This window comes from Cricetulus griseus, chromosome 3, assembly GCF_003668045.3.
Source record: "Cricetulus griseus strain 17A/GY chromosome 3, alternate assembly CriGri-PICRH-1.0, whole genome shotgun sequence".
Classification (NCBI taxonomy): Eukaryota; Metazoa; Chordata; class Mammalia; order Rodentia; family Cricetidae; genus Cricetulus; species Cricetulus griseus.
The window spans coordinates 117571086-117584386 of NC_048596.1; the positions used below are offsets into that span (position 1 = coordinate 117571086).

A 13301-nucleotide genomic window follows, 5' to 3' on the forward strand; every position below is an offset into this window, starting at 1 on the left:
TTTTCCCAAGTAAGTATTGAGCACCTGCTGGATGCCTGGCCCTTGGACTGGGGCTGCAGCTGGGCGAGAAACGTGAGGTCTCGGCGGGCCCAGACAAAGCGAGGGAAGCTGCGGCTCCGGACCAGGTCACCGAGCAGAAGAGAAGCCTGGATCCTCTCCCCTCCCTGCGCTCTTCCTTCCCCTTCCCTCCTTCCTCCCGGCTGCATCTCCTTGGCTCCACCCCTTCTCATCAATTCCTCCCACACTTCCCTGCTCTCCCTGGCTTTTCACTGGAGGGTCCCTTCTCCCAGCTAGGAGCAGACGCTGAGCCCCATTGTCTCTCCCCCAATGACTGCAGCCTCCCAGGGATAGGACCAGCCACTCCTTCCCCTCCCCCCAGCCCAAAGGCCTGGGCCTTTACTGACAGGAGCCCCAAGGCCACTGCCCCTCGCCCCACCCTACACCAGCTCACAGAGCTGTGAGCAATGACTCCAGTCACTCAGAACATGATTTATTTCTGGCAAGGAGTGAGAAAACAGAAGCCAGAGAGAGTTTGGTTCAGCAAGAACGACCCCATGATTTCAGGCTCAGCACATTGGGCCTTCTAGTGACCCCCAGCAGCTTCCCACTACATCCTTTTAGTTGGGAATGCAGGAAGCCACACTTCTGTCATTACCTGCCCCTCTTCAGAACACCCAAGCTATGTTCTCAAAAAAAAGAGACAAAGTGATCTCTAAGAGTCGAATATTCATTCAACTATGTTTGCCATGTACCTGCTCTGTGCCAGTCCCTCCGTGTGGTGCTAAGGACTTAACCACCAGCCAGTCCTGCTCCTTGATCTCTGGCTTTGCAAACTGATAAAGGAGCAGAAGAGATGGGGCCTCAGAACCAGGTATCATGGTGGATACTTGTAGTCCCAGCACTTGGGAGGCTGAGGCATGAGGACAGTCAGGACTTTAAGGCCAGCATAGGCTACATATTAAATATCAGAATAACCAGGACCATTATAGCAAGACCTTATCTCAACAAAACTAAAAAGAAAGAGACACAGTTGTGTGTGATTATAATTTCAGAGTCTGGAAGGTAGAGACAGGAAGATCAGAAGTTCAAGGCCAGCCCAAGCTACATAGCTAGTTCCAGACTGGGCTATATAAGACTCCTTAAAAAAATAAAAAAAAAAAAGAGTGGGGGTGGAGACAACCAACAATGAGAGTACAGTGTGAAGGAGCAGCACCTCAGAGGACAAGGGTGGACAGTGAAGGCTTCCTGAAGGTCACATCTAGATAAGTAGGGTTATGCCAGTCAAAAGCATGGGAGGAGGAGGACGGTGGTGGCCGGCGCCATTAATCCCAGCACTCTGGAGGCTGGCAGATCTCTGTGAGTTGGAGACCAATCTGGTCCACAAGAGCTAGTTCCAGGACAGCCTCCAAAGCCACAGGGAAACCCTGTCTCGAAAAAACAAAACAAAACAAAACAAAAAAAAAAACATGGGAGGGAGGCAGGTGTGGTGGTACAGGCCTTTAGTTCCAGCAAGCACTTGGCTGGCAGAAGCAGGCAGATCTTCGTGAGTTCAAGGCAGCCTGGTGGTATACATGGTTCCTGGACAGCCAGGACTATACAGAGAGACCCTATCTCAAAGCCACAACAAAAAAGCGTGGGAGGGAACAGTTTGTCTGCAGGGCAAAAAAAGGGACATTCTAAATTCTCAGAACTGTTGAGCTCTAGCAGCCAGGCCTGGTGATACATGACTTTAATTCCAGCACTTGGAATCAGAAGCAGAGGCAGGTGGGTCTCTGTGACTTTGAGGTATCCTGGTCTACAAAAGGAGTTACAAACCAGCCAGGATTATATAGAGAAATCCTGTCCACAAAATAAGTAAATAAATAAATAATTAAAGTATTTGCAGCAATATAGAGTACATGCTGGGGAATGAGGATGGTTGTTGCCACGAGCAGAGGACAGAGCAGGGACATGTTCAAAGTTTATCCTATTTCACTTGCCAGCTTCCTCAACTTAAGTGACTAATATGCTCAGTAAATAATGTAGCTCAGTTTCCTGCCTTATAAAAATGGAGGTAACTGAAGTCAGGCACGATGATTGTACACACCTTTAACCCCAACACTGTGGCAGAATGTGGATCTTGTGAGTTTGAGGCCAGCCTGGTCTGCATAGAAAGTTCCTGTTTAAAGAGAGTCCTAGCAATGATGGTGCATACCTTTAATCCCAGCACTGGGGAAACAGGCTGAGGCAGGCAGATCTCTTTGCGTTTGAGGGCAGCCTGGTCTACAGAGCCAGTTCCAGGACAGGCTCCAAAAGCTACAGAGAAAAATCCTGTCTCAAAAAAACCAAAGAGAAGCCAGGAGCTGGTGGCCCATGCCTTTAATCCCAGTACTCGGGAGGCAGAGGCAGGTGGATCTCTGTGAGTTCAAGATCAGCCTGGTCTACAAGAGCTAAGTACAAGAGTTCCAGGACAGCTAGGGCTACACAGAGAAACACAGTCTGGAAAAAACAAAAAACAAGACAACAACAAAATATAAGAAAGAGGGCAGGGTCCGGGCAGTGGTGGCACATGCCTTTAATCCCAGTACGCGGGAGGCAGAGGCAGGAGGATCTCTGTGAGTTCGAGACCAGCCTGGTCTACAAGAGCTAGTTCCAGGACAGCCTCCAAAGCCACAGAGAAACCCTGTCTCAAAAAACAAAAAAAAAAAAAAAAAAAAAAAAAAAAGTTCAGTGGTGGAGACCCTAATCTAGCATGTGTGAGGCCATGTTAAATGAATTCTCAGAGCTACCAACATAAAAATCTAACTTCAAGGCCAGCTTGTGCTACATAGTAAGACCCTGTTCGAAGAGAAGATATAAAAGTGGGAGAAGGGGGCTAGACCTATAGGTTGTCCAGTGTCTTGTGTTCAAGTGCCCAACAGACCTAGGTGACATATCTGTGGTTGAATCCACTACTGATCTTCTCATCTATAAGACAGGGATGCAAATACCTGCTTCCCAGTGTGCAGTGGGGATTAAAAGAGCCCACGCCTTTTGTGCTATTTGGTGCATAAGCACCAGCAATACATAGTAGCTTTTATTCACTGTTACTATAAAATGAAGGAGTGTCAGGGAGGTGTCCTTACAACCTAGAGATGAGAAGATGGGTTGAAACCAGAGTGACTCACAGGCTACAAAGGCAAAGAGCCAGCTGTGGCAGAAACATTCCTTCAAAGATGCCTTGTCCCCCGTGGGTGGCTGGAATGGGGAACACCCACATTTGATCAAGATGGTAAGGATGTCATCTCAGGAGCATGACCGGAACTAAGTGGGTACACAGGCCCAGCCTGATCACTGGAGTTCTAGCCTGCCTGAGAAACCAATAGGAACCAGAGGAAAGGGGCCTGTGAAATCAGCAAAGGCTCCCACCCAGGAGCAGGGGGGGAAAATCAGGCTCCAATTCACATAGAGTGGGAAGGGATTTTTGGGTTCTCCCCGATCCAGTTAAATCTCTGTAAGACTCCTAACCTTTTACAAGGGTCTTGATTCTCCAGACACATGAAAATGAACATCTTAGCAGCAATATGTCCTGTACATCCAAGGATCCAGGCAGACACCGGTGCCCCACTCACTCCACTGTGGATACTGTGCACTTTATATTTTTTGCAGTACTGGGAATGAAACCCAGGGCCTCCTATATCCTAAGGAAACATCTCCAGACTGCTTCTTCCTTTTTGCCTACATGCCCCTCTCTCCCCCATCTCCAGAGTCTCATGGATCCCAGGCTGGTTTCAAACTTGCTACGTAGCCAAGGCTGACCTGACCTTATATCCCAATTGCTGGGGTTACAGGTGTGCACAACCCCACACCTGACTTTTTAGTCATAGCACAAATACATTGTGACAAAAACTGGAAATCAACTAGGAACAGCTGAAAACCCTGTAGAAAGACATTGTGTTTTAATGTATAGCTATGGGCATTCCATCTCCCCATGGTTACATGTAAATGCATATAATAAAACTAGACAAAATAAATATTGTTAAGTAACTGGCAGTAGATATAAATGCTAACCTGGAATGGCGGCTAAGCCGTTAAGAAGGCTTTCTGTTTTTGTAGAGGACCCAAGTTTGATTCTCAGGACTCACATGTGGCAGCTCACAGTCATCTGCAACTCCAGCTCCAGGAAATCCAATGTCCTCTTCTGGCTTCTGAGAACACTTACACGCAGGTGGCATACACATGAACATTAAAAAAAGGAAAGTTCTGGGAGTAGTAGCACATTCCTTTAATCCTTCTGACTTCAAGGCCAGCTCTCTGGTCCACAGGACACAGAGCTAGGAGTTCCAGGATGGCCAGCACTAGACAGAGAAACTCAGTCTAGGGGAAAAAAAAAAAGCTGAGAACTATAGAGGAAGACAATTGACATCAAAACACATGTACAACGAGCACACATGCATAGACCACATACATAAATAAAATTACAATACAATAAATGGGATTTTAAAAATAAAGCTAACAGCCGGGTGTTAGTGGCGCACGCCTTTAATCCCAGCACTCGGGAGGCAGAGGCAGACGGATCTCTGGGAGTTCGAGGCCAACCTGGTCTCCAGAGGGAGTGCCAGGATAGGCTCCAAAGCTACACAGAGAAACCCTGTCTCAAAAAAACAAAAAGAAAAAGGAAAAAGAAAAACCAAATAAAATAAAATAAAGCTAACAAAATTGTATCATATAGCTGAGTTGCAATTAGTTTGATCAAGTAATATTTACAAATATCTTTTCCTGTCTGTTCACATCTATAGTATCATTCATAACAAATTACACTATTCCATAATATGTATGTATACAAATTGTTGGGGGTGGGGTATATGCAGATGTTCAATGTTGTGAAAGTGCTATGATAAATATTCCTCTTGTTGCTGTTGCTTCTGGCTTTTTTGTTTTTTGTTTTTTGTTTTGTTTTTGGTTTTTCAAGACAGGGTTTCTCTGTGAGCTTTGGAGCCTATCCTGGTACTCACTCTGGAGACCAGGCTGGCCTCAAACTCACAGAGATCTGCCTGCCTCTGCCTCCCGAGTCTTGGGATTAAAGGCATGTGCCACCAATGCCTGGCTTGCTTCTGTTTTAAAAGGCTACAAATACCCTTTATTTCATTTTAGCATTAATTTATTTATTTAGTTGGAGTGTGTGCATGCCATGGTCTTGTACCATACAGGTCCCAGGGATGGTCATCAGGCATGGCTTCAGTCACCTTTAGCTGCTGAGCCTCCTCACCAGCCCTCGTGTCTCCGGCTGGCCTTGAACTCACTTGTGACCCAGGCTAGCCTGGAACTCCCAAGATCCTCCTGCCTCTGCTGGAATGATAGGCATTAGCTACCACACCTAGCCAGATGCACATTATTGTACAGCTTTCTTTGTGGCAGGCTTCCAAAGCACTTTATCAAAACTAAGGCAGAATTTACAGCTAAGGCTGGAATTTCTGTGCCTGGCCTGGTTTATCTTTCATAGGAGCCAGTATCCCTCAGGATCGTCCCTGTCTCTGTCTCTCTTTCTCTCAGAGAAGGTCTCATGTAACCCAGGCTAGTCTCACACTTGCTGTAAAGCTAAAGATAACCTTGAAATCTGAATCCACCAGCTACCACCCAGCTACTACCCCATGGCAAGCAGCTTCCCACTTTCATTCTTACATATTGCCTCCCTGAAAGAACCTGTCTGGGCAGATGCCCCGCCTTTTACTCTAACATCTTATTAACTAAGGTAATTAATGCCATTTCCTGGAGTTGCTGGAAAGAATGAAATCAGGTAACTAGCAACAGAAAACACAGGATACTGTATCTTGTAAACTGTAAAGGCTCTTTGAATGTCAGTGGATCCAGTGAGAGCTCAAGCTCAAAACATTACCATTTATTTAGTCAAATACCCTGATTTACTCCAAGCAGAAGAGACTTCCACATTGACACTAGGGAGCAATCAGCTGTGTCCATTCCAAGTGACATATGCAGCCGACCTCTTCCCAGCAATTCAGAAGCCCCAGAGTGGTCTCCCTGAGCTAAAATTTGAAGGTAGGTGTGTTTTAAGGTGATGGTGGCCCACACCTTTAATCCCAGCACTGGGGAGGCAGAGACAGGAGACTATCTGAGTTCCAGGTGTATAGAGCAAGTGCCATAACAGCCAGAGCTACACAAAGACTAGTGTTTTTTGTCAGATGAGCCAATTGAAACTTTTAGAGGATATCAGCAGGTTTATAATATCTAATATTCCTCATATTCTATTATAATTATGTTTTTTTGAGACAGGGTTTCTCTGTGTAGCGCTGGCTGGCTGTCCTAGACCTTACTCTATAGACTAGGTTGGTCTCAAAATCAGAGCAATCCATCTGCCTCTGCCTCCCTAGTGCTGGGATTAACCACCTCTCATGGCTTGATATTTAATTTTTAGTATCAGACCTCTCAACTAGCATTCAGTCAAGGAAAGGAAGAAAACCCCAGGGGTCACACAGTGCTGTGCACGTGCATGTGCGTGCATGCACATACACACATACACACACACACACACACACAAAGAGCTCACACACATAGACCATATACACATATAAACAAATAAAATTACAATACAATAAATGGCATTTAAAAAATAAATTTAACAAAATTGTATCACATAACTGAGTTGCAATTAGTTTGATCAAGTAATATGTCACAAACATCTTTTCCTGTCATTATGGACTATAACAAATTACACTGTTCCATAGTATGTATACAAATTGTTGGGCAGTGGATGTATGCAGATTTTCAGTTATGTTTAAAGCTAGCTAACCTGAGCTAATGTCACACCCCCACCCCCAGAAAAAAGAGGAAGAAAAGTTTGCCACAGAAAAGTTTCATAATGGCTATAAACAGGCAACAGTCAGCTTCCTTAAACAAATGAATAGCAAATAAATAGGACCATGATCATACAAATTATTATGGGGGGCAAGTTGATGCAAAATCTGGATAATAATTTGCTACTACAAAATAAGGCAACTTTGGGTTAGACAAATGGTTCAGTGGTTCAGACTCTTGCAGATCTTCCAGAGGACCTGTGTTCAATTCCCTGCACCCACACATCGGTCTGCAACAGCAGCCACAGGGGATCCACTGCAAGCATATAGTACATAGACATTTATGCAGCAAAACACTGTGCACATAAAATAATAAAAGTAGTCTTATTTTTTTGTTGGGCCGTGGTGGCACACACCTTTAATCCCAGCACTGGGGAGACAGAGACCAGAGGATCTCTGTGAGTTCAAGGCCAGGCTGGTCTACAGAGCAAGTGCCAGGACAGCCTCCAAAGCCACAGAGAAACCCTATCTTGAAAAAACAAAATTGAAAACAGAAAAATATATACTCTTTTTGTTGTTGTATAATATTTGTTATATGTGTATATATATATTTGTATATATATATACAAATATATATATATATGTTTTATGTGTATGTATGTGTGAGTGCCTGTATGTCTGTGACCCATGAGTGTGCAGTGCCCAATAAGGCCCGAAGAAGACACCAGATCCCCTGGAGTTTAGAGTTAGAAGTAGCTGTGAATGGAACCCAGGTCCTCTGCAAGAGCTATGAGCCCTCTGAACCAACCATCTCAGCTGTTGCTTTTCACTGTTAAATTTTTTTTTTCCCTGTTTATTCCCATCCATATACCAACCAGACCTGGCCCTGCTCAGCTTTGAAATAGAGGAAATAGGATACATTCAGGGAGATATATCCAGAGACATTGTGCTATCCTCTAAACTGATACTTTGTTTTTTATTTATCTTTTTTTTATCCCAGAGCTAGCTTGGAGAATCCTCAATAACTGATTCATAACATTCATTTCTAGTTGTAGCATTTTGGGAACCAAGAATGTGGTTTTTGACATCTGCATTTTCCAAATAAGATCCTTTTTTTTTTTTTTTTTTAAGATCCTTGTTTAAAACCATTTTTCAGGGCTGGGAAAGTAGTCTGGGTAACTTATGGGTGGGAGCCAACAGCCGAGCTATCTAGAGGAAGTGGAAAGAAGAGCGAAATGGGAATGGGAAGTAGCTTTCCGAGAGGAACTGGTCTTGATAGCTAGCCTAGGCACAGAAACCACTGCTCTACACCTGATGCATGCTGGGAGGTAGGGTTCTAACCTGGGGAGGTCAAGTTTGCAGCTTCCCAAGTCTTTCTCACTATCCAGCTCTTCGTCTTCCTAAGTAAAGCAAGCTTTGTTTGTTTGTTTGGTTGGTTATTTTGTGTTGGATAGTCTAAGGAGTTCCTGTGTCAAAGCAAAGGAACAAACAAAACAACAAACACAGATGCCAGTTCTTTTCAGCTTCAGTGTGCCCAGGCCTGGACTTAAACTCAAAGCAATCCTCCTGCCTACCACACCTAGCTTGTTTTCATTTGAGAGAGCAGGTGAAACCTTGCTTCTCAAGGACTGGTGGAGTGATCCAATACTGGTGGTATAAGATTCAATCGCCTCTGCCATAAATAAGTAAAATAATAAATAAATTATAAGGCCAGGGACATGGTGTTCCATATTTGAGGCAAGCCTAGGCTAGAAGAGACCCTATCTCAAACAAAGACAAAATAAAGCTGGGCGGTGGTGGCTCACGCCTTTGATTCCAGCACTTGGGAGGTAGAGGCAGAGACAGGCAGATCTCTGTGAGTTCAAGACCAGCCTGGTCTATAGAGCAAGATCCAGGACAGCCAGACCTAAATAGAGAAACCCTGTCTGGAAAAACCAAAAACAAACAAATGAAGAAAACTCAAAATATTTAAGACAAAGGAAGCAGCCAAAACAAACAAACAAAAAACTAATAGCTTAGTAGCAGAAAGTGTTATTACAAAAAAGAATTAACATCTAAAAAATCCACAGGTCAGGTATGGTCCAGCACACTCTGGAGGGAGAGGCATGTGAATTTCTGTGGGTTTGAGGTTATCTGGATCTATATAGGAAGTTCCAGTGAAGCCAGTGAGGACTACATAGTAAGGCCTTGTCTCAAAACAGAATCAATACAGCATAGGCAGAACAATTCCTAGGAGCTGAGGCAGAGGCAGGAGAATCTCGGCAAGTTCAAGAGCAGCCAGGACTGCATAAAACAAAAAAAACATAAAACTGTCTGAAAAACAAACAAATTAAAAACTGCAAACAAAACACTGAAGATTCACACCGATAAGTCCTTGTCTTTGTAAATACATTCCAGAGATCTGAAATCAGGTAAATCAGGTTCTTAGTGTTCTCTCTCTCTCTCTCTCTGTCTCTCTCTATCTCTCTCTGTCTCTCTGTCTCTCTCTCTCTCTCTCTCTCTCTCTCTGGTAGAATTTCACCCACTGGCCCAAGGTAACCCAGAACTCAGAGCTTTATTCCTGCCTCGGCTTTCTAACTGCTAGGATTATACTTGTGAGCTACCATACCTGTGTCTTCAGACTGCTTACTGAATGGCTTACAGGAAATTCAGAAGAATAATCCTAAACACACAGCTTACTCAGGCTTACTGTGATTCTCAAGGACAATGACTGTTTACTGAGCCTGTATGAAAGTGGCATTGGGAACAGGGCTGGTCGTGGGGTGGACTCACAGATCCAGGGACAGCCTGGACAGCAGGATGAGGAGGATGACTTGCTGGGACCTTCGGGCGGCCCTGCTTGAGGTCTGCCCATGGGATGGTTACTTCTCAGGCCCCTCTCCAGGAACTCTCTGCCAGCCTGTCTTCTCCTCCCCCATCCTCCCCTTTCCCACCCTGCAACCTCTTTATCTCACTTCACAAAAAGCTCCATTCTCTTTTTGCACAATACACTTCCACAATAGATACTCTATTCCACCCAGAGCTTAAATCAGCAACCGAAAGGCTGGTTCCTCTTCCCACCCAGTTCTCCAAACATTTCTAAAGGAAGAGAAGTCATTGCATTGGGCAACATAACCTCTATTTGCCTGGCTGTTCCCCCTGCAAACTGGAAGCTCCCTGAATGCTGTGTGTGGGGCCTTTGCCAAAGAAACTTAAGTCTTGGCTTTTAAATGTCCAAGCAATTGTTTCAGAATAATGTAATTACTGTGGCCACAAAAACGAAACCAGGATAACCAGGAAAGTTCTGGAGGGACAGATGTGTTTCTGAGTCACCTTGACTGTTGTGATGTAACACGCAGCACACACATGTGGAAATTTACTAAGCTTTACATGTGGATTGTATGCGGCCTTTACATACCAGTTAGATATGTTTTAGCAAAGCTAGATGTGGGAGGCGAGAAATATGGCTTGTTCAAGGAAGAGGGGAAAAAATGTACACTTGACAGCCTGGTCTACAAAGTGACAGCCAGGACAGCCAGGACTGTTACACAGAGAAACCCTGCCTTGAAAAACCATTAAAAAAAAAAAAAAAAAGAAAAAGAAAAAAGTGTAAAAACCAAATATACCTATAATCCCAACAAATAGAAATAACTGACTTAGCCGGGCTTTGGTGGCACACGCCTTTAATCCCAGCACTCGGGAGGCAGAGGCAGGCGGATCTCTGTGAGTTCGAGGCCAGCCTGGTCTACAAGAGCTAGTTCCAGGACAGCCTCCAAAGCCACAGAGAAACCCTGTCTCGAAAAACCAAATTATATTTCTTTTGTTATAATTTATTTGTTTTTATTTTATATAATATACTTTTGGGAATCAGGTCCCTAAAGAAAATACATTTTGCAGTTGGAATTCCTTTGGACCGCCAACTCACAAATAATGACATGGAGACCTATTAATTATGAAAGCTTGGCCATTAGTTCAATTAGCTTAGGCTTTTCCCTAACTAGGTCTTAAAACTTAAATGAACAATTTCTATTAATCTAAGTTCTGCCACTTGTCTCTGTTATCTCTCTTCTGTAACGTATGTCCGACTTCTTCAGTGTCTTGTTGCCATCTCTCATGGGCCTAGATTCATCCTGAGTTCCTCTCTCTGCCTGCAAGTCCTACCTGTTCTCTTCCACCTGGCTATTGATCATTCAGCTCTTTATTTTTATATTTTATTTTATTTTTGGTTTTTTGAGACAGGGTTTCTCTGTGTAGCTTTGGAGCCTATCCTGGCACTCACTCTGGAGACCAGGCTGGCCTCAAACTCACAGAGATCTGCCTGCCTCTGCCTCCTGCGTGCTGGGATTAAAGGCGTGTGCCACCAACACTTGGCCACCCCCTGTGTGTCTTGGCTCAGGGAGTATTCCTCTATATGGAATGGGCTCCCACAGTCCACACCTATGCTAGGGATAAGTACTGAACTTCTACAGGAGGTCCCATAGATTTCTGAGGTTTCCTCACTGAAACCTTTGTTCCTGGGGTCTGGATCAGTCCCATGCTGGTATCCCAGCTATCAGTCTGGGGAGCAAGAGTTCCTGGATGTTCAGGTCAGCTGTTTCTGTGGGTTTCATCAGGCTGGTCTGGACCCCTTCGCTCTTCACTTGTCCTCTGCATTCAGCTCTTTATTAAACCAATCAGGGCTGGAGAGATGGCTCAGAGAGGTTAAGAGCACCGACTGTTCTTCCAGAGGTCCTGAGTTCAATTCCCAGCAACCACATGGTGGCTCACAACCATCCCTTATGAAATCTGGTGCCCTCTTCTGGTGTGCAGATATACATGGAAGCAGAATGTTGTAAACATAATAAATAAATAAATCTTTAAAAAAAAACAATCATAGTGACACATCTTCACACAGTATAAATAAATATTCCACAACAACATTTAGTTTTAAACATAAATTTGCAGGCAGGCGGATCTCTGTGAGTTTGAGGCCAGACTGGTCTCCAGAGCGAGTGCCAGGATAGGCTCCAAAGCTACACAGAGAAACCCTGTCTCGAAAAACCAAAAATAAATAAATAAAAATAAATAAAATCAATTTGAATTACATTTTGTTTTTCTTGAGGGAAGACACACATGCCGAAGCTTGCATGTGGAGGTCAGAGGACCCAGGTTCACTTCCCAGCACCCACAGGGCCGTTCACAGCTACTTCTAACTGTAACTCCAGGGGATCTGGTGTCTTCTTCTGGCCCTCTTGGGCACTGTACACACATGGTTCACAGACATACAGGCACTCATACATACATACACATAAAACAAATATATTTTATAAAGCAAAAAGAGGCTGAGGATCTAACCCAGTGGTAGGGTTCTTGCCTAGCATGCGCAAAGTCCTAGGTTCGATTACATCTGTTCACAACCATCTGTATCTCCAGTCCAGGGCATCTGACACCCCTTCTTATCTGTTTGGGCACTAGGCATACATATAATGCACAACACACACACACACACACACACAGACAAAATATCTATCCATGTATTCATGCATTCAGGAATAGATGTAGCACACAAACACATGCAGGCCAAATCCAGTGTGTGTGTGTGTGTGTGTGTGTGTGTGTGTAGAGATGACTCAGCACTCAGCAGTTAATAGTTAATAAGTTTTTTTTTTTTTTTGGTTTCTCTGTGTAACAGCCCCAGATATTCTGGAACTAGACCAGGCTGAGATCCACCTGCCTCTGCCGGTGGCCCACATCCTTAATCCCAGCACTAGAGAGGCAAAGGCAGGAGAATCTTTGTGAGTTTGAGGCCAGCTTGGTATACAGAGTGAGTTCCAGGATAGATTTTTAACGCTACACAGAGGAACCCTGCATCGAAAAAAACCAAACCAAAACAATAAAATCAGTCAGCCAGACAAACATAAAAGGCGTGCACCACCACAGACCAGCTCAATTTTTTAACAGTTAATAACAGGGCCTCTTGCAGGGGCCCTGGGTTCACTACTCAGTAAGACATAGCTAAGAACCTATGACTTCAGTTCTCGGGAATCCAACGCCCTCTACTGGCTTCCCTGGGGAACTACATGCATGCAGTGCGTAGACACACTCAGGCACAGCATCCATAATATACATAAAAATAAGCACGTATTTAAAAAACTATTTTTTGTGGGCCAGAGAGATGACTCAGTGGGTAAAGGTTCTTGCCAAGAAAAGCTAGGACCTGAATTTGATCCTTAGAACCCATGTAAAGGTAGAAGGAGAAAAAGTTCCACAAAGTCGTCCTTTGACTTCTACCCTGGTGCCACACACTCTATCTATCTATCTATCTATCTATCTATCTATCTATCTATCTATCTATCTATCTATCTATCTATCTATCTATCATAGAAATGACTTACTTGGTGGTGGTCATGCCTCTACCTCCCAGCACTAGGGACGGGGGCAGAGGAAGATGGATCTCTGTGAGTTCGAGGACAACTTGATCTACAGAGTGAGTCCCAGTATAACCAAGGCTACACAGAGAAACACTGTCTTGAAAAATAAAAATAAAATGACTCAGCAATAAAGAGCACCTGT

At 44.2% G+C, this 13301-nt stretch overlaps 1 protein-coding gene across 1 annotated transcript in view; it reads right to left on the reverse strand.

Moving 5' to 3' along the window:
• The window catches only part of Znf710 (zinc finger protein 710), a 67025-nt gene extending 66804 nt beyond the window's left edge, over positions 1-221 (reverse strand). The window contains exon 1 of the mRNA XM_027408226.2: positions 25-221. Coding sequence (XP_027264027.2) covers positions 25-206 — 182 coding nt within the window. The 5' untranslated portion in view covers positions 207-221. The remainder of the gene's footprint in view (positions 1-24) is intronic.
• Between the last annotated feature and the right edge of the window lie 13080 nt (positions 222-13301).